General features: G+C 39.9%; 1 protein-coding gene across 1 annotated transcript; it reads right to left on the bottom strand.

The window, feature by feature from the left end:
• Window positions 1-210: 210 nt before the first annotated feature.
• On the bottom strand, window positions 211-23,967 carry LOC122744161 (major histocompatibility complex class I-related gene protein-like). The gene is made up of 6 exons (XM_043989563.1): window positions 23,862-23,967; window positions 9,152-9,412; window positions 8,510-8,776; window positions 7,123-7,401; window positions 6,883-6,999; window positions 211-307 (listed from the first exon to the last, which is right to left on the bottom strand). Exons 1-6 carry the CDS (start codon window positions 23,947-23,949, stop codon window positions 243-245), a joined length of 1,077 nt encoding a protein of 358 aa, XP_043845498.1. The 5' UTR covers window positions 23,950-23,967; the 3' UTR covers window positions 211-242.
• Between the last annotated feature and the right edge of the window lie 664 nt (window positions 23,968-24,631).

Genomic DNA, 24,631 nt, shown 5'->3' with positions numbered 1-24,631 from the left:
GAATTTATTATTAAGTGTAAATGGTCTTAAATGCATGTTTGATTAGACTTGCTGTTTAAAATGAAATACATAATAATTTTTAACAATTAGATCTTATTTGCAAAGAATTAAGTCTCAGCCCTTATGTGGTATAACTGGTAGAGAGATCAGCCAGCAACAGCATTAAGACTAATGTTCAGGGAACCCCAAAGAAGATAGTGATTGACTTGCCTGGAATCTTGTCCTTGGTATAATTCATTCCTTTATTGTGGTGGAGAAGTAGGAGAAGCAGTAGAAATAAAAGATACTTCTAGGTGACCTGCTGAACCTGTGAACAAAGGTCTCTAGGTTGATCTTCCCTCATAGCCATATGCCAGCATAGCCATCAAACAAACTAATAGGAGAAGTGATAGAGGAGACTGAATTCTGAAATTTATTACACTTAGATAAAACCATATATTCTTGTTGCTTCCCAAAGGAGTTGTTTTTCATTAATTTTCATCCTGCTCATCCCACCCCATACTCTTCACTACTATTCTCTGTATTCAAATCTTGGTTCTTGAATTCTTCCCAACAAATAGAGACATTTCAGAGGACCCACATCTGTTGAAACACTTGAGAAATCATTTCATTTGACTTTCTCTCTCCAAGGAGGGCAACTCCTGATCTCAGAAGTTGAACTCCAAAATCTGACTTGGGGTCCTTAGTTTTAGAAAACTCTTTGACCTTATTTGCTTTCCCTGTCACAATGGGCAATGCACAAGAAACCCTTCCTGAATCATTTTACTAAAAGTGTCCTGTGACCTCAAATTTCTCATAATAATTGTAACAATAAGTATAACAACAAGAGCAACAATAATAATAGTGAAAGATTGCAGTATACTGACTTATCTTAATACTATTTCTAACTGAGCCCCACTAGAAAAGATGAAACATGAACAATGAGAGCATCAGAAGCTCTCTATTTTTCATGGACATCTGTCAGGGACAAAGGATAAATCTATAAACTGAAAATACAGACCTCAAAATATTCTTGAAAACTCAACCAATATAAATGGTAATAGAATGATCCTAACATGACCATAATTGCTTGGACATAGCATTGATTAATAAAAACTTAAATAATATTTTAATAGATTTGTTATATTATTTCATAGCCTCTGAGTTGCAGGGAATAGGAAGATTTGAAAATATAGAGACCTATCAGAGGAGATGGAAACTATGTGTGAACAGGATGAGGTACCTGTTATTTCTGTTGTGTTGCTTGCTACTGGAGTCATGTTAAGTGTTCACTAAGTGAGCCTCTAGGGGATGAAGCAACATTTTAATACCTTCATTCATCTATAAAATATAGCTATTTCAGTCACTTGAGCAGTATTCCACAGAGTGTTGATTATTCAATAATAATCTATTCTTGCCAATTGTTCCCAAGTTTATTTCTATATAATCTTCATTGAAGAAAATAAGAACAAAATAACAATAACAATACCTCAAGCCCAAAAGATACTCCCTAACTGATGCAGGGGACAGTTTCTCCCTATCTTCATAGATAGACTTTTCTGAATTGCTGAGGCCAAGGGAAATCATCACCTGGCCTCTTGATGATGAGACACTCTACCTTTTTCTAGAATAGAACCCAAAGAACAGACACACAGAATGTTATCAGGGCCATATTTGTGGCCTTTCCAGCTGGGTAGGACATTCCAGAGCTAACACCCTCCTTGAATAACCTTTAGAAACTCTAGGTCACGTCTATATCCCAATGTGACATCAGAATAGGACTTTATGTGGAAAAATAATAAAAGTTCACCTTATGTAGAAGCTTATGGTACCATAAACCTATGGTAAGGCTCAGTTAGTTAGTGCATTATGTCAATCACACCATGAATAAAGGTTGATATCTAGATAGGACAGTTAATTAAGACCAAGGTGTACTTATCCAGACACTGAAGACTCCATGGGTCTATGTATGCATGGAATCTTAGAACTGGAAGAGACCATTGAAACTATCTATTTCAGCCATTACCTGAACTAGATTTCTCTGTTCAAAATTCCTGCCAAGCAGTCAGTCATCCAGCCTCTTCTTCGAGGCCCCTAGCAATGTAGAAGTCTCTCTCTTGAGTTAGCCCACTCCACTTTTGAACAGCTCTAATTTAGGAAGATTTCTCTATGAGGAACCTAAATGACATCTCTGTAACTTTTAACTATTGCTCCTATTTCTTTCCCTCTTTTGGAGAGAAGCACAAGTCAGATCCCTGTTCCGTGTTCCATGTATACAAAAAATATCAAGTCCTACCTAAGCCTTGTCTTCTCTATGAGAATCATCTCTGATTATTCTTAGTGACACAATCTTTAGCATTTTCATTGCTACTGCTTGGGAAGAGAAACTTAGCAGAACAAAATTTGTATTTCTGCAAACATAGTGGGCTCCCAACTCAAAATGGATTCCATCCCCTGAGGTCTGGTGAAATTCAGTTGCTTAGAGTTTTGGTAACAGATCAAAGAGGCTTTAAGTTGAAATTGGAGTGGGAAGGAGAAAAATATCATTAGATATTTCCCCCAATAATTCAGAAACTATAGAGAGTAGCAAATATGATCTAGTCAGCAGAATATCCAGTGTTTTATAAGAGGCAGTATATTCAAGTGTGCAAAGTGTGAATTAAAAACAATTAGAGGGGGCAGCTAGGTGGTGCAGTGGATAGAGCACCGGCCCTGGATTCAGGAGGACCTGAGTTCAAATCCGGCATCAGACCCTTGACACTTACTGGCTTTGTGACCCTGGGCAAGTCACTTAACCCCAATTGCCTCACCAAAAAAACAACAACAAACAATTAGAGATGTTAATGGCATTGGTAAAAATATTTCCTCCATTGTGGTGCAGTAGGAGAAGCATCAAAAGGAAAAGACAATTCTAGATGACCTTTTATACCTGTGGAAAAAGGTTGCTAGGTTAATCTCTTTTTTATCTCCATACCCACCATAGCTACATACCTGGTTATTGGAAAAGTTGGGACAAAGGAGATAAGAGTTTTGGAATTTCTCATGTGAGGAAAAATATATATTTGCAAGGAGACAAGTTAGGTCCCACCAATATTTTAATGTAAAGAACTCTGGATTTTTAGTACAAAATTGTCCTAATGCTAGATCTGTTATTTATTTATTTATTTTTATCCTGGGGAAGTCACTTATTCCTTCCAAGCCTCAATTTTCTCAATATTTAAAATGAAGATGTACTGGATTATTTATAAAATCTAATTCTAAATTTTTATAGATATAATGATATCACTGAGACTTGGAGCAATGTGGTTGATACCCATAATAGAAGCTAAAACTAATTTAAAAAGAAAACTTTAGATAGGAGATGATAGTATAGCACTACAAATCTAGAACATTCAGCTTTGTGATGGATTTGTGATGAATTTGGTGATGACCAACAGAGGGAGAAACATGAGGAATATCATGTTTGGAGTGTACTACAGACCATATAGCTAGAAACAAGAAATAGATAACATGATTGAGAAATAGAATATACTCATGTTACATTGTCTTTATTTGCTAGTAATGGACAACTTTATGAGAATAACTATTGGAGACCTTCTGCTAAAAAAACAGCACATGAGAAATTCTTGCTTTACTGATTTTTTCCTTTTTGAGATTTCAATGTATCTGATATCCAGTGTATTCATATTCCCCCAACATGCTGTAAAAAGGAAGGAAATAGTTTTATTATCTGCAGCCTAGGGCCAAGATTGATCATATTTTCATATTAATAGAATTCATTTTCTTACAAAACTTTTATGCAATCAAGTGCTTGTCATCTTTGTTGAATTATCATGATCATAACTGAAGAGTTGAGTGCCATAATTATTTGGGTACTCTCTAAGCAAGAATGTTTCTGGTATTTTAATTAATAGAGAAATCTCATGTTGGATAATGATGATATACTTCAGTACTTAGAAGGAGCAGTAATATCTTTGATGTCAATTATTCCTCAACTAATACCTCTTGCCACTCCTCCACTGATAATTTCTTTCAGAGATCAAGGGAACCTCTTTTATATCCCTGATTCTGACCAATAGGTAAGTTGTTGAAGTAAAATTGATGAGGATCCAGGAAGCAGGAGAACACCTTCCTTGCATTCAGGATAGAGGAGATGAAAGTGAGACTTTTTCTGATTGTATCATACATTTTGAGAGACTGAAAGGTTTTAGAGAAACAGCAGGTAGCATCCCATGGCCTACATTTTATAAAGAATTAATTGTTATTTGAGGATTTTATGCCTTGGTGTGCACTGGCCTGGGGCTCCACAAACCACATGGTGCTCCACCCACTGGTTGTAACCATTGCCATGGCGCTGGCACCTCATGTCATCACCACTTGCCGATGCCTACATGGGCCTGGCAAAATTATAATGATTGGAAGCCTAGTGAGGGCAGTCATGTGACTGTCAGAGTGGCCATCCCATTGGCTGGGGCTGTATGGGGTTTTCTGGGATTGGGGGAGGAGAATTGGGCATTTTAGCTGGAAGCTGGGAGGCGACAGGCATTCTGCTGTGTATTCTCATCTTATTCCTGAGTGGTGGTATTTTTTCAGGTTGTATAATTTCCCTTTCCCCATTTTATTTCCTTTCCCTTGATCCTACTGATCCTGTTTGTGTGTTTTTTAAAGTTCTTTCTTGTTAAAATAAATCCTGTTCTGTTTTGAGGGAGGCTGCCGGTCTCCTTCCTTGCCTCAGTATTGTGGCAAGCCACTTAGCTAACACTCCCCAATTAAAAATTGGTCCTCACAATTTCTACTAGGGAAATTCAACCAAGGGAGACAACATGCACTCTAAAACAGACATGAATAATTGTGATGAAGAAGAAAAGGATGAAAGTTTTTTTAAAGAAAAATGTGACTGCACAGGGCACTCATCTTCCCACGTAACTTTTCTAAAAACATTTATAAAAGATGGAAGAATCTGATAACTAAAAATGAATTCAAAAGAACGTCAGTGTCAAACAAGGATTATTTTAGGGTCATTGAGCTAAAACTTATGATGAATGCTTAGCACAATTATAAAGAGCTTTGGACTTTTTAAAACAGCATTTGACATGAGAGAAAGCTCTAAGAAGGAAGAAGACCACTTCTCAGAGTGAATGGAATGATAAGATAAGGCAGAACTACAGCTAGGTCCCAAGAGTGTGAATAAGCAATCCAGGGAAGTGCATACATTATCCAAATTTGCACAGAGTATTTCTCTTGGGCTAGAACAAATGGCCATTCTAAACAAAATTATAACTTCCAATGACTTGAAAATGTTTCTACTGTGTTTACAAAGAAAGATGGTATTAGAACATTAAGATAAAGCATTGAAATGGTTAGCAAAGAGTGGAAGCTCATGTATGACATTGAATAGAGGGCTTCTGAAAATTCTCAATTGACTTTAGTCACCAGATTTGGATTAAGAACATATCAGGGTACTAAAAATATTTCAATGATTTTGAGTGATCTCTGAAAAATAATGGTGAGTGGGACAGGACATGTAGATCTGGAAATGGAAAAATGACCCAATGTTTTTAAGAGAAGGTGATAGACTATTTATATACCATGAACAAATGAGCTGCACTTCAATTATCAACATAATTCCACTAAATATTGTTAGGCTATCCATCCCCTCTTCATACACCTTTTGTGGGGTCCAGACCCATGCTGTCATGGGTGTGGGAAAATCCCAGTGAGGAACTCCCTGTACCAGTGAAGATTTGAAACCTCCATAGTTAAGTCTTAGTGAGTTTCCCGGGGCTCTGAGAATGACTTTTTCAGGGTCACACAGCAAATATGTGACAGGTGAGACTTTAATCTAGGTCTTCCTAACTTCAAGATAGAACCTCTATTGATGGATCACAAGTGCCCAACAAATATTTGTGATAATGAGTTGGAAGGGATGAATGACTGATTTGTGAGTATCTAGCAAGGGTATTTTGATCACTAAGAGCCACCATGGTTTGTGATGATTTGGACAAAGCCACAGATAGCAGGTTCATTGACTTTGGAGATGACTCAAAGGTAGGAGGGATAGATAATACTACCGAATGACTATGGATACAACCAATTACCAAAATAGGCTCCAAAAAGATCTTTAAAGGGCAGAACAATGGACAGAATATAATAAGGTAAAATTTAATGGGAGCTTAATATGTTGTATCATTCCAATAGAATGAAAGCTCCATGGGGGTAAGTACTATTTTTCTTTTGTCTCTGTGTTACAAGAGTCTAGCAATACTCTAATAGGACCCTGACAAATGCTTATTAGATTGGATTAGAGTAGATTGGAATATAAATAAATGTTACTTCCCATAGTTCAGCTAAAAGTAGCAGTAAGTATAAGACATATGTATACATAGATACATAAATACATATATACACAATGTTTTCTGTGGAAAAAAAAAGACCTAGAGATTTTAGTGGACTAAAAGCCTAATAAAAGTCAACATGTGACTTGGCCTTGGTGTGACAAGGAAAAAAGGCCAAAATCATGACCAACTGTACTTATAATTAATTTACAATCAATTTATAATAATACACTTAATAAAGACTGATATTTTACATAGAACTGCAGGGTTTGACTGGCACTTTCTATGCATCATACTACTGTGAGGTAAGTGCTATTATTATCCCCATTTTTCAGATGAGCAAACTGATGCCTGGAGAGCTTGACTTGCCCAGGGTGTTATTAAGAAGTGTTTCAACCAGATGTGATTTATCCTCAATGTCTCTCCTTGACCCTATATTCTGGAATTCTCTTCTCAAAGCAGTTTTTCTACAACCTGTTATTGAAGTAACTATAATATCAATATCTCCTGTCTCTTTGGAAGCTTTCCATCCAATACTTTTCTGTCATCTCTCTCATTTTATGCATACCTGACTTCCTCTTCTTCCATGTGATGAAGGCTCCAGCACAACTCAGAAGTAGGAAGAAAGTCAAAACAATGGCCACTGCCAGGACCCAAGGCTTCAACATTGTGGGCTTTTCAGGGACTATAGGGAGTAAGGGTAGAATATAAGTGGGTGTACACTCAATGAAAAGAGAAGGGAATTGGACTATACTCTGGGACCTGGTTTCCTATGAGTGTGATGAGAGTGCCTGGAAGAAGCACTAACCTGGATACACAGCAGGCATCTTTAACTCAACATGTTCTATGATACAGGTATAATTCATCCCTGAGTCATTTGGTGGGAGCTCTAAGGTAACTTGGAGGTAGAAAGTGGAATCCACATTGGGTAGGATGCCACTGGAAGTCTCCTTTCCCCATACACCCAGCTCCCCATTCTTCTCCCAACGCAGTAGGATGGACTGAGGGTAGAAACCTCTGGCCGTGCAGGAGAGAATGCTGCTGCCTTCTGGATTGACACGTTGAGATACAGTCACCTCAGGGGGCACTGGGAGCAGAGATCAAGAAAGAAGGCCTCATGTCACAATCTCAGTGAACGTTTCATGTTTCCCTTGTCTCTACCTTCAGTGATGTTCCCAGTGTTCTTAATGCAGCATCCCCTATCCAAAGGACCCACCAGGTCCTTGAAAGTAGTATGTTAGCTTATGGCTACTTATATCTTCCTGGACACCTAGAAGAGTGCTAGGTAAACACTAGTTACAGAGTCAACATCTATTGGTGTTGATAATGCCATGATCAACAGTATTCTAAACCATCTTCAAGTAGTTTAGTCTGCTACGATGGATTAAGAACAGAATCTTCTTCAACAAGTCAGCATCTCATGTGAACCATGACTTCATCAAGTGAAGGCCCTTCTAAGGATATAGATTGCAGACCCACTATGCTTACTAGGCTATCCTTCTTGTGTTTCTGTCACTGTCTCCCCCACCACCAATAAAATTAAAATAAAACATTATCTTGTGATCGACCTCCTGGTGTTGTTCTAAATTTAGCTAGATGGCTCACTAGACAGTAGACACATAGCCTGTCATTCTTAGAACCATACATAAAGTTATTCCAGTTTGGCAGGACATGGCAGAGTATGTATCTTGCTATCATAGCTTTTGAATTGCCAGGGTCATCCTCTTGCTTTGATGAGGCAGAAGGAGGAGTTTTACTAAAGAAATAAAGAAGGAAGAAAGCAAAGGGAAAGGAGAGAAAGAAAGAAGGAAGAAAAGAGGAAAAAAGAAAGAAGGAAAGGAAGGAAGGGGGAAGAAAAGGGAGAGAAAAGAAAGAAGGAAAGAGGGAAGAGTAGAAAGGTAAAGAAGTAGAAAAGTAGAAAGAAGAAAGAAAGGATAAAAGGATAAAGAAGGAAAGGAAGGTAAGTAGGAAAGAAGAAAGGACAGAAAGTGCAAAATAAGAGAAAGGAGATGAGAATAGAAAGGAAGAAAAAAGGAAGAACCTCAACCTCACATTTCTCTGATTTTCCAATTGTTAGTTTGAGCCATGGTCAGAAGCCAAGAACTCTGCCTATTTTCTGGGGGTCTGGTTAGTGCAGAGGATGATGGAGTTGACCTGGACCCCCTGGGAGGAGATGGGAAGAAGCAAACACTCACCATTGTCCCTTAAGCTTGAGTACCCCACGATTTTCCTCATCCAATCAATGCAATATTCATCCATGTATTGTTTCCTTAGATTGGTCCAGAAGGGGCTTTCCAGAATGTGCTGGTATTTCTTGACTTCAGGCTTTAAGTTCTCCCAGTGCCCAACTTCTTCATCAATCCTATAATATTCCTCTCCATCCCAAATTAAATGGACATGGCTCTTTACCTTGATGTCATCATCTATTTCACAGTCTGCAAGGAGCTGCCCTGTGTGGTTTCCTGTGGAAGAACATTGGGGTGGGCTCCTCTTGGGCAGGTGAAGAGGACGATTAGTAATCAACTGTAGCCCACCCCTAAACTGAGGGCCTAAACAAGGGAATAGAAACCCAATTCTCTAAGTTCAGGTTTATTGATTAAGAAAGTTTGGAAAATAGTGAAAATTTTTGGGTTGAAAGCAGAGGTCTTAGAAGAATTATAGAAGGGTATGGTGACTTAACTTGGTGAAGCCTAAGGCTCAGGGCTAGATTCTTAAAAGTTCTCTCTCCAGAGAAGTAAACAACAGTAGACTGGGACCAAGGACTTCCATTTCAGTGGTATGGGGATGGATCTATTGGCATGATGAAAAGAGAGATGGGGGAGATGAGTAGATCTTACTGTTAGGGTCAGTGTCATTCTTTGCTAAGTATTGGATGACCCAGCGGAAATGTTGTTCATGATCCACCAATAAATGTCGCTTCTGGATAAGGTAATCGATTCCCAGTGCTAGGGGCATCCAGGGTATCTTGATAGTAATTTTAGGCTGTACATTGTTATAGGATCCCAATTCAACATCATCCATGAAGCTGATTCCATTTATCTCCAAGAGAGACTGGGCTGTGCCCACTGCAGTGAACTGACCCACATGCCTGTGGTGGACTGAATTATAGGAAGGAAGAGAAGAAGAGAAGATGGTGTTTCAGGTTGGTGGGTTCTAGAGGACCCGTGTTTCCTCTCATCTATTCCTTTGCACTTCCTCTGTCCCCCATCATCAGTAAGGGTAAACTATACAAATGGACCCCAAATCTAAATATCCAACTCTTGGTCCCACTCTTGCATTCTAAGCATCACCAGCTAGGTGGTGCTGTGGATAGAGTGCTGTGCTTGTATTCAGGAAGATTTGAGTTCCAATCCAGCTTCAGTCCTTTATGCTGTGTGACCCTGGGCAAGTTGCTTAAGTTCTTCAAGCTTCATTTTCCTTATCCATAAAATTGGGGTAATAATGACATCAGCCTTTTAGGCTTTTGGTGATGATCAAATAGGACATTTGTAAAGCACTTAGCGCAGTGCCTGGCACATAGTAGGGGCTTAAGAAATGTTTTTTTTTTAATTAAACTCCTCTTTTTTGGACATCTCCCATTAGATTGCCTATAGGTAGCTGAAACTCAACATGTCAAAAACAGAACTCATTTTCTTTCCCCCAAACCCACCCCTCTTCCTAATTCTCTGTTTCTATCAAGAACACCATTAATATCCCAATGACAGGTTTGTCATCTCAGACTTATTCTCCGATCTTCCCTCTCTCCCTCTTCCCCCAATATCTGACCAATGGCCAAGTCCTAGTGATTCCAACTCCACAACTTCTCTCAAATCCATTTCTTTCTCTTCATTTACACATCCCCCATCCTAGTTCAGGCCCTCATCTCCTCTCATCTGGACTTTTGCAATTTCCTCCTAGTTAGTTTCCCTCATTCAGATTTCTCACTTCTCCAACTGTCCTCCCCAACCTTCCTATTTTAGATTGTAAAGCCCATCGCTCCCTTTCTCTAAATTGCTCTAATGGCCCTTTATTGCATCTGGGATAAAATACAACCTTTTCCAACTTATGGCTTTTAACACCTTCAATAGCCTGGGTCCAACTTGCCTTTGGAGGCTTTGTTCATAGTCCTCCCCTTCATGCATTCAACATTTCAGCCAACTTGGCCCACTGACAATTCTTCACACCCAACACTCTATCCTGCAGGCCATTGCTGAGGCTGTCAGCCCTGCCTGGAATGTGATCCCTCATCACATCCAACTTTGAGAACCTCCAACTTTCTCTAACTACAGCTCCAGGTTCACCTCCTACAAGGTTTTCCTACTTTCCACAGGTCCTAATACCCCACCCCGATCAGAAATTAAAATGTATTTATTTATACATTTAGTTTCTTTATATCCAATCATATGAAAGTTCCTTGGGAGAAAGGAGGGCTTACTATAATACCTGGCACATAGTAGGGAATTTATGTGGAATGGTGTAAAGAACATTAACTTTGGAATCAGAAGAATTAGGTTTGAATCCTTTTTCATACTAATTGTGTGTCTTTGGGAAAGTGACATAACTTCTCTGGGCCTCAGTCTCCAAATTTGTAAAATGACAAAGTTGGACTATATGACCTTTCAGATCACCTGTAGTTCTCCTATAAATCCCATCCTCTCCACTCTCACAGCCCTGAGCCCTGTTTGGGCCCTCTCAGGTGTAAATAACCTCTTCTACCTCTAACCTCTTCCCTTTTTTGATCCACCCTCCCCTCAGCTGCCAACATGATTTCTCTAAAGCATAACCCTGACTATGTCACTCTCCTACTCAGTAAACCCCAACACCTCTCTCTTACCTCCAGGATAAAGTTCTTTCCTTGGCACTTAAAACCTTCCAGAGCATGAACACTTCCAGGCACTCTAGCTGCCATACACTTTACTGCCCTCAATTCTTTCAACTGCCCACCAACAGCTTACTTGCTGTTCCTCACACATGTCCCTCTATGTCCCTCCTGCCTTTGTTCTCATTGTTGCCCATGCCTCTGTTCTCCATCCTTACCTCCACCTCTAGGCTTTCCTGGATTCCTTCAAGTGTTAGATAAAATGCCATCTTCAGGAGACCTGAAGGAGGCCTGCCGCAGTCAGAACTTCACCCTCCAAAGTTCCCTTTCATCTACTCTATGTATCTTGTAGATACCTTTTTATTTCTATTTGGTCTCCTCCCATTACAGTATGGGCTTCTTGGAGGCAGGGACTAGGTTTTATTTTATTTATTTTTGATATCCTTAGTACATTAGCTTGAGTATACAAATTGCTCAATACATTCTTGTTGACTGACTGCCTGGTTTACCCGAAGTCCCTTGAGTACAGTGACTGAGTGAGTCTCCCCCATCAGACCCAAAGATCTACGGTGTCCCCCTCTCTACCTGACCTCTTTCCCCCTAGACTTACCTGACTGGGTATTTCTCAAAGAAAATATCCCCAGAATGAGAAGTGAAGCTGAAGAGAACCATCTCCCCCTCCCCTGACACTGCATGATCTTCAGAAGATGGAGATTTGACCCCTTCAACCACACCGCAGCTGGGGGAAGCTTTAGGTGCCACTTTCTGTGTTCCAAGAACTGTTTAAATGGGAACTGCGGTCTCCTATGTATAGTTCATAGTTCCTTCTATCCCCACCCAGGCTGGGGTTGGCATTGCTGAGGCCCTGCCCTCCTCTCATTGTCACCTATGATGTCTGTTATGAGGCCAAAACTTACATTGCTAAGGAGGTATAAGTAAGGAAGTGAAACAGAGTCTGTGGTGAGGACAGGACACCTCAGAGCACAGTCATCATCAGGCATTAACTTGAGGTCTAGCATGGGGCTGGTTAAATGCCAACCACCCAGTCATCATTCCTAAAATGTTCATTGAACCTAGACATTTTGAGGTCTGGAAGGATCACCATAGAGACTTCATTTTTGAGGAGAGAAATAAGAAGATCTCATCCCTTCTTTCTCACACTGCACTCAGGGAGCCTCTGGTGTAATGGAAAGATAAAATCCCTGCCCTCAGGGTTCCCTTAATTTTATGGGGCAGATTTTTTTTTAGTGAGGCAATTGGGGTTAAGTGACTTGCCCAGGGTCACACAGCTAGTAAGTGTTAAATGTCTGAGCCCAGATTTGAACTCAGGTACTTCTGACTCCAGGGCCGGTGCTCTATCCACTGCGCCACCTAGCTGCCCCTATGGGGCAGATGTTAATGAAGCTATCAGTCTGCAAGTATAAGTCTATCCACTGCTCCACCTAGCTGCCCCCAGTTGTTATTTCCTCTTGATGTGGGCTCCAGACATCTACATTATCTTCCATCACTAGGTCACTGAATCTTAGATGGCATACCCAGGGCTGTAGATTCACCATCTGGGTGTCTGGATTCCTCTATTGTGACTGTGGTATCTAGGCTTATCCCTGGGTCTTCGTATCAAAAGCATATAGCATGGGGCAGCTAGGTGGCACAGTGGATTAAACAATGGCCCTGGATTCAGGAGGACCTGAGTTCAAATCCAGCCTCAGACATTTGGCACTTACCAGCTGTGTGACCCTGGGTGAGTCACTTAACCCTCATTGCCCTGCAAAAAAAAAGCATATAGCATAGCACTTGGTGCATAGTATGTGTTTATTAAATGCTTGTTGACTGACTGAACATATGCAGTATACAATCTGTGTGGTCATTGCAGTTGGCATTATGGGCATAAAGTAAAAAAATCTACCTATTGTCTTTCCAAAGTCTAAAGCAGAACTAATGATTTTTCTCCCCAGACCTTCCCCTATTCTCACCCTCATTATTACTGTTGAAAGCACTTCTATCTTCCTAGTCCCCCAGACTGGCAGCCTCAAAGTCATCCTGAGGAGTGTTCTTGACTCCTCATTGGTATTCTCCCCACATCACCAGTCTGTCATCCATATTGAACATTTCTACCTTCTCTCCATATTATATGAATCCTCTTCTCTCCTCCATACACCCACAACCCTTTAACAGTCCCTTATTACCTCTCACTTAGATCACTGCAGTAGTCTTTTCATTGACCTCCCTGCTTCAAGTCTCTCCCCAATACATTCCACCCTCCACACATCTTCTACCCACTCAGTTCAATGCTCCTGGGAATGAAAGATGATGATAACTTGTCAGTGTGTTATATTTGGGACTCTTCTTCAAGTTTGTCTTGGACTAAGTGGTCATTGAGGCTCCCTTTAAGTGTTAATGTCCATGATCCTATAAATGGAAGAGAGAGCTTGGCAGGGGGGGGGGGGGGTCCTCTTTACAACAGAGCAGTGTTCTTGGGGAGGGTCTGGATTGGTTTCACATTTGCAATCCTTTATTTAATGTAAGTCCCTAGGAAAGCCTCCTGAGCCAGTACTTGTAAGCTGCCTGAGGTCTTCATTAGATGATACCAACTGGCCTAGAAGGGAATAAATAACTGTGGCCATATGAGTTATAGTGAAGGTTTTCATAGAACTATTGGAGATCTTCCCTATTTATTATCTGAGTCATGCCTTTGTCAGACAGAGACCACAAGATTTCCTCTCCTAGGTCAGTGTACATAGTCACTTTGTGAAATGAAGAAGTTACCCTGATAACCAATTATTCTTTGATCCTTTATAGGTAGTGTCATTGTTTAATATGGAATTATTTTAGCCATTTAAAATCTTTTGAATAATTTCTTCCCTTATAACTCCTCAAAAGCAAAGGCTGACCAGGTCTTCTCCTCTTGTATCCTTCAAAGTAGTTAGCTGTGGCCTGGGCACTCAATGGGTGTTCAAGAAATAATGGATTAACACATGGTCACAATGCTCAGGGAGAATTGGTGATATATAAAAGGTATTAGTGCCCACGGTGTTTGCTTCTATATTTATGTTTGTTTTTGTTTATTTTGGGGGCAATGAGGGTTAAGTGACTTGCCCAGGGTCACACAGCTAGTAAGTGTTAAATGTCTGAGGCTAGATTTGAACTCAGGTCCTCCTGAATCCAGGGCCAGTACTTTATCCACTGTGCCACCTAGCTGCCCCCAGGTGTTTGCTTCTATACTTCTATAGACTGAAGTTTTCTCACCTCAAGTCACAAATCCACTATGGCTTTGAGGAGAATGATGGATGCTTCATGCAAGGTGGAGGAAGAGGGAGAGATGGTTGATGAGAAGGGAAAGAGCGTAGATCAGACTATAGTTTCCTTCTACTATATCTGCCCCTGTTAAAACTCATACAAGGAAAGCACTCACATGGTGATCAGAAGAAGTGATACAAGGACACTCTGGAGGTTTCTCTGAAGAACTCTGGAATTGATTGCATGACAAGAGAGAGACTGGTAAAGGAACTCCCAGCATGCCATGCCCACATCAGTGAAGGTACTGTGGTCTATGAGTGAAGCAAAATAGTAGCAGCTCAAAAGAAATGCGAGATTCGCAAATTCAATGAGAACAATGAGAACAAACTGGGACAATTAACTCTTTTGTCCCATGTAGTTTTGTGGGAAAATAATTATTAAGAATGAATTTCTAGGAGAAACCCAGATTTCTTAGTGTTAGCTGCTCTCTCCCTCTCACCAGAAACAATCCTGGGATGAGCCTCTATCTTAACAAAAGGAATGGATATTGATCCTTCTGATTATCTAGGGGAAGAACACCTAGTTGGTTGGAATTTGATCTCATGACCAAGTCATGTCAATCAATGGAGCTGAATGATGATAACCAATTAGCTCATATCAATGTGTGGTGACCTGCCTCTACCAGAAAGACAATAGAATCCCTGAAGTCACAAGGGTTGCTCTCTTGTCTCTTCTCTCTTGGCTTTCTGGGACTCTTTTATTCTCCATGCTGGGTAAGTATTTGTTTAGTCCTGTAAGCCTGTGACTAATGGGGAAATCAGAGAGACACACAGTTAATACTTTATTAATATGTGATATTAATTAATAATAAACACTTGCTGCCAAACTGGTGCAATAGCCATTAATTTGTAAATAGAAATATTTTAGAACCCCCTGCCTAGTCCACAATATTTTAAAGAACACTGTTTCAAATGATTTCTTGAAATAGAGCTTGGAAAACTAGGCTTTGAAAAAACCCACTGGGATTCAAATGGAGGTACTTGAGCATGCCTTAAACCCAAAGCACTCTGGCTCTCACTGATTGGTCCACAATATGATGGTGTTACTTTGCATTGTTTTGCCAAGGTACTGAGGCAGGTACTACTTGCTTATTATCTCCATGAAAAAACAGGGTCCAAAATAGAAATAATTTTACCCTAGCCATGGTTGTAAGTCATAGACAACTCCTCAGGCTCTAAGTCAAGTGGTCTTTCCCCTATGGATTGGTCCTACCTATTTGTTATTGCCAGTCCTCCTGCTGACAGGGGGGACATGCTCCTGCTCAATGAGGCTGTGGGTTGAAGTGAAACAGCATGCACTGAGAGAAGGAAGCCCTGGAAATGATGTGCTGTCAGGTGTTCTTAGTGAGGCCCAAAGGAGATCTTCCCTAGAGAAAGATTAAAACAAGCTTCTGGTTCATTCAGTTTAATACTCAGTTAATGAATACTTCAGTGTGCCTATCTTGAGGCTAAACAATATCTTGGGGAGGAGAAGGACAGAGGGGAGAAAGGTAAGTCTCTATCTTTGCCTCACATAAATGGAAATTCTTAGTGAGAAAAAGCAGAGGAATAATTGGATGTCAGTTGGGGGAGGGAGTCTGTGTCCTAGAGCACAGGAATTTAGGGGGTGCAAAAATTAAAGACCTAAATTCCTTTACCAGAACTGAATGGGTTGTAACTATTGATTTTCCCTTCTGCTTAGCAGATGTGTTCTTTTATTATTTTCACATCACCAATGGGAAATGTGACTTAGGGGCTCCTTTTTATAGTAAAATTTTTATTGACATTTTTTGTTTTTAAATCACATTTACTTCTCAAAGTTTATCTCATCTTCCCTATCCCAGAGAATCGATCCTTGTAACAAAGAAAAAAACAAGACAAAAAACCAGTTCAGTAAAACCAGATGACATTCTAAAAAAGTCTAACATTCTTCATTGATATTTAGATCTCTGCTCCCCCACCTCTTCCAAGAAAGGGAAGAGATATCTTCTAATGTTACTTCTTTGGGGCCAAGTTTGGTGTTATAATTTCTCAGCATTCAGTTTCAATTGTTTTGGAGTTCTTTCCATTTACAGTGTTGTAGTCTTTGTGGGCAGTTAGGTGGTAGAGTAGCTAAGTGGTGCAGTGATAGAGCACTGGCCCTGAAATCAAGATGGTCTTAGCTCAGATCTCATCTGAGATGTTAACTGTATAACCCTGGGCAAGTCACTTAGCCTCAAACATCTGAGGTCATCTCCTGTCATCCTGATATATTTCTTGCCACTGGACCCAGATGGCTTTGGAGGAGAGAATGAGGTTGGTGACCTTGCACGCTCATCCCTCACTTAAATCCAATTCAGTGCAAAGTCAGTTATTAGATATCACGGTCCTCTTTGAGAAAAAGAACAAAAACAAGGTGGTGCATTAGATAGAGTTCCAGGTCTGAAGTCAGGAAGACTCATCTTCCTGAGTTCTCAACATTCCTCCCATATATCATAGGACCATTGACATTGATCCGATAAGCTGTCCTGAGGTCTGACTATAGCTACTATACTAAGTGGTGGCCTATGGTGATCCTGGGCTTTCAAATCAGGAAATTCTGCATTAATGTAGGACTTAAATAAAATGGACTTTAAACTGAGAGTGAAGGGAGAGGGAGAAAAATCACCTTAATCAAACTGTTTTGCCCAATTCCAGAGGTAGAGGGTACAATATCAGAATAGCAGTAGAAACACAAATCATGGGAAAAGTCCCCCATTATCCTCCATTTCTCTCTCTTTGCAAATGCCCTTTTATTTACTCCTCTATGGATATTATGCATATCTCCAGAAGTATAAGGTTCTTATATCAGGGAATGGGTTGTTGGGTTATTTTGTCTTTGAATCCTCAGCACACAACCCAATGTTTTGCATATAATGGGTGCAATAGGAATGCTTGTTAGGTTGATTTGAGTTTTGCCATTATGTTCGGGATGAGCAAATTATAAAAGAACAGACAAGACCACTAACTAGTTGGGATGAGATAATGGAAGATGGATTGAAGTAGACCTTAACCCCTACTATGTTTCTGTTTTCTCCACTAAGAAGATTCATCTTCAGAATAGAAACAAAAGTGTTTAATAGGGAATTGAAGCCCAAATAGTGTCATGATTTTTTTTTTTTTGCGGGGCAATGAGGGTTAAGTGACTTGCCCAGGGTCACGCAGCTAGTAAATGTTAAGTGTCTGAGGCTGGATTTGAACTCAGGTCCTCCTGAATCCAGGGCCGGTGCTTTATCCACTGTGCCACCTAGCTGCCCTGTCATGATTTTTCAAATAGAAAATCAGTGTCTTCTCCAAAGCATAATTTTGAGTACTAGCAAAATTATAGAATCCATCATTACAGAGAGGTATATTTAGTTTTGATATAAAGAACATTTTCTAACAATTAAAACGATCTCTAAGTGGAATGGGCTGCCTGGAGTGGTAGTAAGCTCTTTGCCACTATTCCAGTAGAAATCACATGACTGGGGGCAGTTAGGTGGCACAGTGGATAAAGCACCAGCCCTGGATTCAGGAAGACCTGAGTTCAAATCCGGCCTCAGGCACTTGGCACTTACTAGCTGTGTGACCTTAGCAAGTCACTTAACCCTCATTGCCCCGCATAAACCAAAAAAACAAAAAGAAAAAGAAATAACATGACTGACTACTGGTTGGAGACCTGTAGAGGAGATTTCTGTCTAAATGTGAGTTAGACTAGCCAATAAGATCCTAGATTAAGACTTGAAAGGGTCATAAGATCATAGATTTAAAACCTGACGGGATTTTAGAAGTCATTGAGTCCTATTGCTTGGTTGTCGTCCATTTTTGAATAGGACCAAAATGACATCACTATGTTCGAGTCAAGTTATATTGTGTACAACTGTGTCTGCTCAGGCCAGTATGAGCTTAGAATGCTCTACCGGGTCAAGCACAAATACCATGTGAACATTTGGGTTGGATTCTATAAATTTGTGTATCTCTTGTTTCTTTTGAGCGACTTCAGTTCTGCTTTTCACATAGAGCACAGAATCTTCTTCAATGAGAGCATGGCATGCTGGGTGGTCCTGTGACAGTGTCTCCCATGTCATTCCAAAGTTTTTAAGAGAGACCTTGAAAGTATCCAGCCACCTCATATTACAGATAAGGAAACTAAGGGCCAGGGTGTGAGGCAAGTGACTTGCCCAGGGTCATCCTAATAATATACATCAGAGAAAGAATTTGAATTGAGGCTCTCTGACTCAAGAGTTAGTATTTAATTTCCACTGTACCATATCCATTCAAACTTGAAATTCTATGATCCACCCTGATCAGTACCTTCTGCATCAGTACTACTCTTCAAAGGTTACTGATTGGGGTAAATAACAGTACAAGGAATATACATGAAAACATGATGAAGAAAATACCCCTTCAATTTCCATCAGGATAGAAGGATCTCCCTTTCTGAGAACCTTTGGGAGGGATCCTAACCTCAGATTCAGGACCAGAAAGGCCCTGATAAGGCCAACAAGCCCAATCCCCTCATTTTATAGATGGAGAATCGAAGGCACAGAAGGCTCAAGGTCACATAGCTAGTGTGTGACACATCTAATATCTATTAACCAGGTAATATAACCTATTTCATTCAATGAAACCTCTATCACCAAACCACTATCTTAGTGTTAAGGGCTAAAATTCTAGCTAAACTGTCTAAAATATCTAATGAGTGGTCGCCAATAAATTATAAGCTTTAGCAAGAGTTAGACTTTTAAGCATTTATTAAGGAGAATAAGAATTTGGTAAAGAGAGAGAAAAAGGCCTAGATTTCTATCTATTAAAGGGAGAGCACATTTCTAGCTCCCTTCTCCACCAGAGTCCAGAGGAAAAAAAGCGCGAGACTGAGCGCCAGTCTCTTCCTTCCTCCTCCCACTAGCCCGCGTCACTTCCTGACTCCTGGTCTTGCCCTCAAAGACCTTCCCTTCATGGGCAGAACTCCTCTACAGTAAGTATCCAGCAGGTGGCGTCATTCCAATCGTTACAGTCCCCCCTGTTGTTCCTCAAGAAACAAAATGTTTCCTTGACGGAACAGTAAAAACAATATAATAACTATTGCTAACTAATAATATGTGAACAACAATATAGAAAAGGAAGAGAGGAAAGTTTTGTCCAGAGGGGCGATTTTTTTTTTTGTCCTCATGAACCGATGCTTTGACATTAGTCTTGCAAAGGGAGGGCCTCTGCAGAGAATACATGTTACAGATGGTGTATATTATAACAGAAAGAGAAAAAAAACAACAAAAACAACAAATCAAAACTGTTCATTTAAAGTCTCTGAAAATCTTTTCTCAGATGTCCTCTAGGTGTAGTCGTGGAATGGAAGTCTTTTCAGGGGTTGATGTGTGGATGCTGGTAATCAGCCAGGAAAATTTCCTACAAAATTGAGCTTAACACAACTTTAAAATAGCTTTGTCAATAATCAAATCAAACAATGAAAGTTCTCAAAAACATGTCTAAGGGAATTCAGAATCTTAGTTGTTACACATGAAACATATAATAAAACAAAAATTGAACCATTCTTTAAAATTATAATATTACTATAGTCCCCCCCTTATGGAGGGTAATTGAGAAGACAATTGCTGTGATATTAATTATTAAAAATAATTTTTATCTTTGTTTCATCACTTTTTGCATCATCTGCCTAATCATCCTCATGCCATTATGAGAAATTTTAAAAATCTAATATAATTGGTAACAGGTGTCAAGGCCAAATTCAACACTGTATTTATCATGACACCTGAGATAATTATGGGGGTTACCATAAAAGAACAGAGAAATGATGGGATATGAGCATTCCCACACTTGAGCAATATGTACTGCCCATACAGTATGCCAGGCTTAAAATAGGTGGATGGAATATATGTCCATGCCACCGAACATATTGGAAGAAACTGAGTCAGACTTAATCAGATCCATGGGATTAAGATGTCCATGGCATCAGGCATATAGGAGGGAGCATAGAAGCCAGGTGTAGGAGTGAGATGGGTGGGATGAATACTTCCAGCCATCTGTACAATATTGTGGGGAAAAATAAAATAAAATATTAAACCAAGAGAATCCAACCTCAACATTTGTCAAAAGCCGTTCCCTCGGCCATACCTTGACTTCATGCATGTCTCCCCTCATGTGACAGTTCAGTGTCTGCTCTTGCATGTATTCCTCTTGTGATTGGATGGCATCTTGGCCAACTGGCATCTGATAACTCAGAATAAAGGCAATTAATGTCTTAAATGATAAGTTCCCATAATCCAAGTCTCATATGGATTTAAAATTGAGGATAATAAATGATTGCAAAAAATGTGAATACATCTTGACTCAAAATATAATATATAATTATGCAACAATTTCAAATAATACCCTTTTTTTTTTACTTAGTATACAATTACTTTTGTGAAAAATCAGAACATATTTAAATACAAGTTAAAGCACAACAGAATCTCAAAGAAAACTTTTTTTTTTTGAAAAAAAGAAAACTTTTACAAATGTTCCCCTCTTTTTTTTTTTTTTTGGGAATATGCTTATCAAAAATAATACTTCTAGAATCAATTTACACTTGCCATGGCAACCAATTTGCCAGGGAAATGCTTTAAAGAGTTTGATCAAATAATCAGTTGAGGAAAAAAAAATAACAAAAACAAACAACTCAGAATATGGGAGCACAATACTCCTAGAATTAACATTGTATTATGAAATCAAAACCATGTTTAAAAATAGATAGATGAATGAATAGAAGAAAATACACGTGGAATAATAAAAGACAATGAAATTCAAACTAGGGAAATCTAAATGAATGTGAACTTAATAAGAGTCTTATAAAATATAAACAATCACATGATTATAAAAAGCTTTTACAAATATTCTCCTTGTTTTAAAAACTAAGTATAAGACACAATCTCAAAAGCATTAAAATCTCTATGAAAATAAACCCATACCATTAATTTCAAAATGCATATGTAATAGCATAGAAATCCTATGTAACCTCTGAACTGATATTAATAATCTGAGTGAATTCAGAACACTCTTGATTCCGATATCTAAAATCCCCAATACTCATATCAATACCTTGCTGCTTACTTCTACATTTCTGTAAAATATATACCCTTCCATGGCAAAAGAAGCAGAGTCTTGAACTATGTTGATTGTCATTCTTATTCAGCTTAAGTTTTTCTTCTTTAACCCCTCTATATTGTCTGTCAGTCTTTTCACCATACAAATGCTTTATAAGATTACTAATTAAAGACAAAAGCAGGTTAGCAAAATTATGAACAAAACGAGTATATCTGGAATTTAAAGGGTTTTCTAAGGTTGTCTCAAAAGCACAGCCAGGCCAGGGAAGGGCTGAGCCTGAAGCTGCAAATGCAGGTAGAAAAAGTTGAGCATGCGCATCAGATCTCTGGACTTCCCAGGCAGGGGAAGCTATGGGCTTGGCCATAGGAGGAGTAGAGGGTGGGGTCTGGAGAGGAGGGGAGGGACCAGAGCAATTTGAATCAGACTTGATTTTGAACTCAGGCCTGGATTCCTCTTCCCCCACTTTGCCTCCAGGTGCTAGGGGATTAAAAGCTTCTAGAGGGTGGGTCATTGCCTCCAGGCATGCAAAATTAGAGCAACAATTAGTGTTAGAATTGGGAAAAGCTGCAGGAATCTCTTCAGGTTTCTCTGAAAAAGCATGGTTGGGAGAGGGAGTGATATTTCCTTGTGTGAGTAAGTTGCTGGCTCTTTTAACAAAAATAAAAAGAAAAATAGAAAATCCAGAAAAACAAAGCATTAACATGATCTTATCTCCCATTTGTCTGGTTAAACAGACTAAAATCAAAAATAGGGTAATTAGGGAGTTTAAAAGGTCCATTTGAAAAAATTTAAAGGAAAACATAGCCAGTACACCAGTACTTAGCAGTTAAAGGGAGAGGGAGGGGAAATTTCTTACCCAACCAGAAGATCAGAAGATTGAGGGTTCGAGTCCCTTCGTGGTCGCCATCTGTTAAGGGCTAAAATTCTAGCTAAACTGTCTAAAATATCTAATGAGTGGTCGCCAATAAATTATAAGCTTTAGCAAGAGTTAGACTTTTAAGCATTTATTAAGGAGAATAAGAATTTGGTAAAGAGAGAGAAAAAGGCCTAGATTTCTATCTATTAAAGGGAGAGCACATTTCTAGCTCCCTTCTCCACCAGAGTCCAGAGGAAAAAAAGCGCGAGACTGAGCGCCAGTCTCTTCCTTCCTCCTCCCACTAGCCCGCGTCACTTCCTGACTCCTGGTCTTGCCTTCAAAGACCTTCCCTTCATGGGCAGAACTCCTCTACAGTAAGTATCCAGCAGGTGGCGTCATTCCAATCGTTACATTAGTCATGACCTAAGACCATCTTGTTTTTCCTTTCTATTCTCTTTTTATAGTATCTCTCAGGTATGGTCCCAATTGCTTCCTCTTTCTCTCTTCCAGGATTATCAGTTCTCTCTCTCTCTCTCTCTCTCTCTCTCTCCAGATTCCCTAGCTATATCCTCTTTTTTGCTTCTATGTCTCCCGGGAGGTCTTTTCTTGCAGAGATGATCTTCCCTCAAATCAAAACTAAGGGCAGGGACCACATCTCTCCTCTTAAGCTGGAACTGCCAGAGAAATGAAGGACTATTTACTCCCATCAGATTTAGACAATATGTTACTGAATCTTGTCTCTATCTCTCCTATACATCCCTTAGCCTTCACTCACACAGTTCTGACCTTAGTTTGGACCCTCTCACTTCTTACTTGTAATAGCCTCCTAATTGATCTTCCTACCTCAAGCATCTTCCCTCTTTGATTCATGCTCCCCTTAGCTGCCAATATGTTTTTTCTCTGACTATCTCAGTTTCCTAGTTAAGAAATTCCAGTGACCCTCTCTTACCTCCAGGCATTTAAAACCTTCTAGATTGTGTATCCTTGCCATCTTTCTAGCTGTTTTACATTTCCCTGCCCTCCACTCATTCAGCTCCCCACCAGCAGCTTACTTGCTGTTCCCCACAATGCCACTCAATGCCCTCCTCCTGCCTTTGTCCTGACTGTTTCTCAGACCTTGAATGCTCTCCACATCTACCTCCACATTTAGGCTTCTCAGGATTTCTTCAAGTCTCAGATAAAATGCCATCTTCAGGAGACCTTTCCTGGTGCCCACCATTGCCAGACTGTTCCTTTCCAAAGTCACTTTTCATCTACTTTCCATGTGTCTTGCTAGCATCTTTTCATTTATATCTTTCTTCCCCATTACAGTGTGAGCTCCTTGGAAGCAGGGATTAGGTTTTGTTTTATTATTTTCTTTTTCTTTCTTTAGCACTTAGCATATTATCTGGCTTATAAAATTGCTTAATAAATGTTGGTTAAATGTCTGACTTACCTGAAGCCTTTTGAATTTCTCCCATCAGACCCAAATCTCTATGCTCTCTCCTCTCTCTCCCTAACCCCTTTCTCCCTAGACTTACCTGCCTGGGTATCTCTCAAAGCAAATACCCCCAGAATGAGAAGCCAGGCTGAAGAGAACCGTCTCCACCTTCCCTGACACTCCATCATCTTCAGAAGGTTGTTATGTGGCCTCGACAAACATGCTCCAGCTCAGGAAGGCTTTAGGCCCCATGTCCTGAGTCTCAGGTAGTGCCTAAATGGGAACTGAGGTCTCCTAGGTATATAACATGCATGGCTCCCTGCCCTCTATCCCACTCAGGCTGCGATTAGCTCTGCTGAGGCACTGCCGTCCTTTTGCCATCACCTATGATGTAGGTTACCAGGCTGAAACTTTCACTGTCTAGCATGTATAAGAGAAGAAGTGAAACAGAGTCTGTGGTGAGGGCAGGGTACCTCAGAGCACAGTCATCATCAGGTATTATCCCGGAGGCCCAAAGATATACTGGTTCAATACCAAACACTCAGTCATCATTCTTAAATGTTTGTTGAACCTAGAAATTTTGAGGTCTGAAAGGATCACCAGGGAGACTTCGTTCTGGAGGAGAGACATAGGGAAGAGATCCCATTCCCTCTTTCCTCACACTGTCCTCATTGAGCTACTTATCTAATGGAAAGATAGAATTTCTGCCCTATGGGAGTCCTTGATTCTTATTGGGCAAATTTTAATGGAGTTGCCAGTCTGAAAGTATGCTATTAACTGTAAGGACAATGAATATTGCCCTTCAAGGTTGGCCAAGGACTTCACATACATTATTGTCCCATTTGATCACAACACTGGTGTGAAGGACAC

Source organism: Dromiciops gliroides, chromosome 2, assembly GCF_019393635.1.
Source record: "Dromiciops gliroides isolate mDroGli1 chromosome 2, mDroGli1.pri, whole genome shotgun sequence".
In the NCBI taxonomy this organism is placed as follows: domain Eukaryota; kingdom Metazoa; phylum Chordata; class Mammalia; order Microbiotheria; family Microbiotheriidae; genus Dromiciops; species Dromiciops gliroides.
The sequence above is the reverse complement of the archived record's forward strand: the minus strand, read 5'-3'. Positions and strand labels throughout refer to the sequence as shown.

Coding starts and splice junctions, on each gene's coding strand:
- LOC122744161 (XM_043989563.1), bottom strand. CDS start 23,949: ATGATGGAGTGTCAGGGAAGGTGGAGACGGTTCTCTTCAGCCTGGCTT. Junction 9,413..23,861: donor TTTGAGAGATACCCAGGCAG/GTAAGTCTAGGG, acceptor CCTATAATTCAG/TCCACCACAGGCATGTGGGT. Junction 8,777..9,151: donor GAATGACACTGACCCTAACA/GTAAGATCTACT, acceptor GTTCTTCCACAG/GAAACCACACAGGGCAGCTC.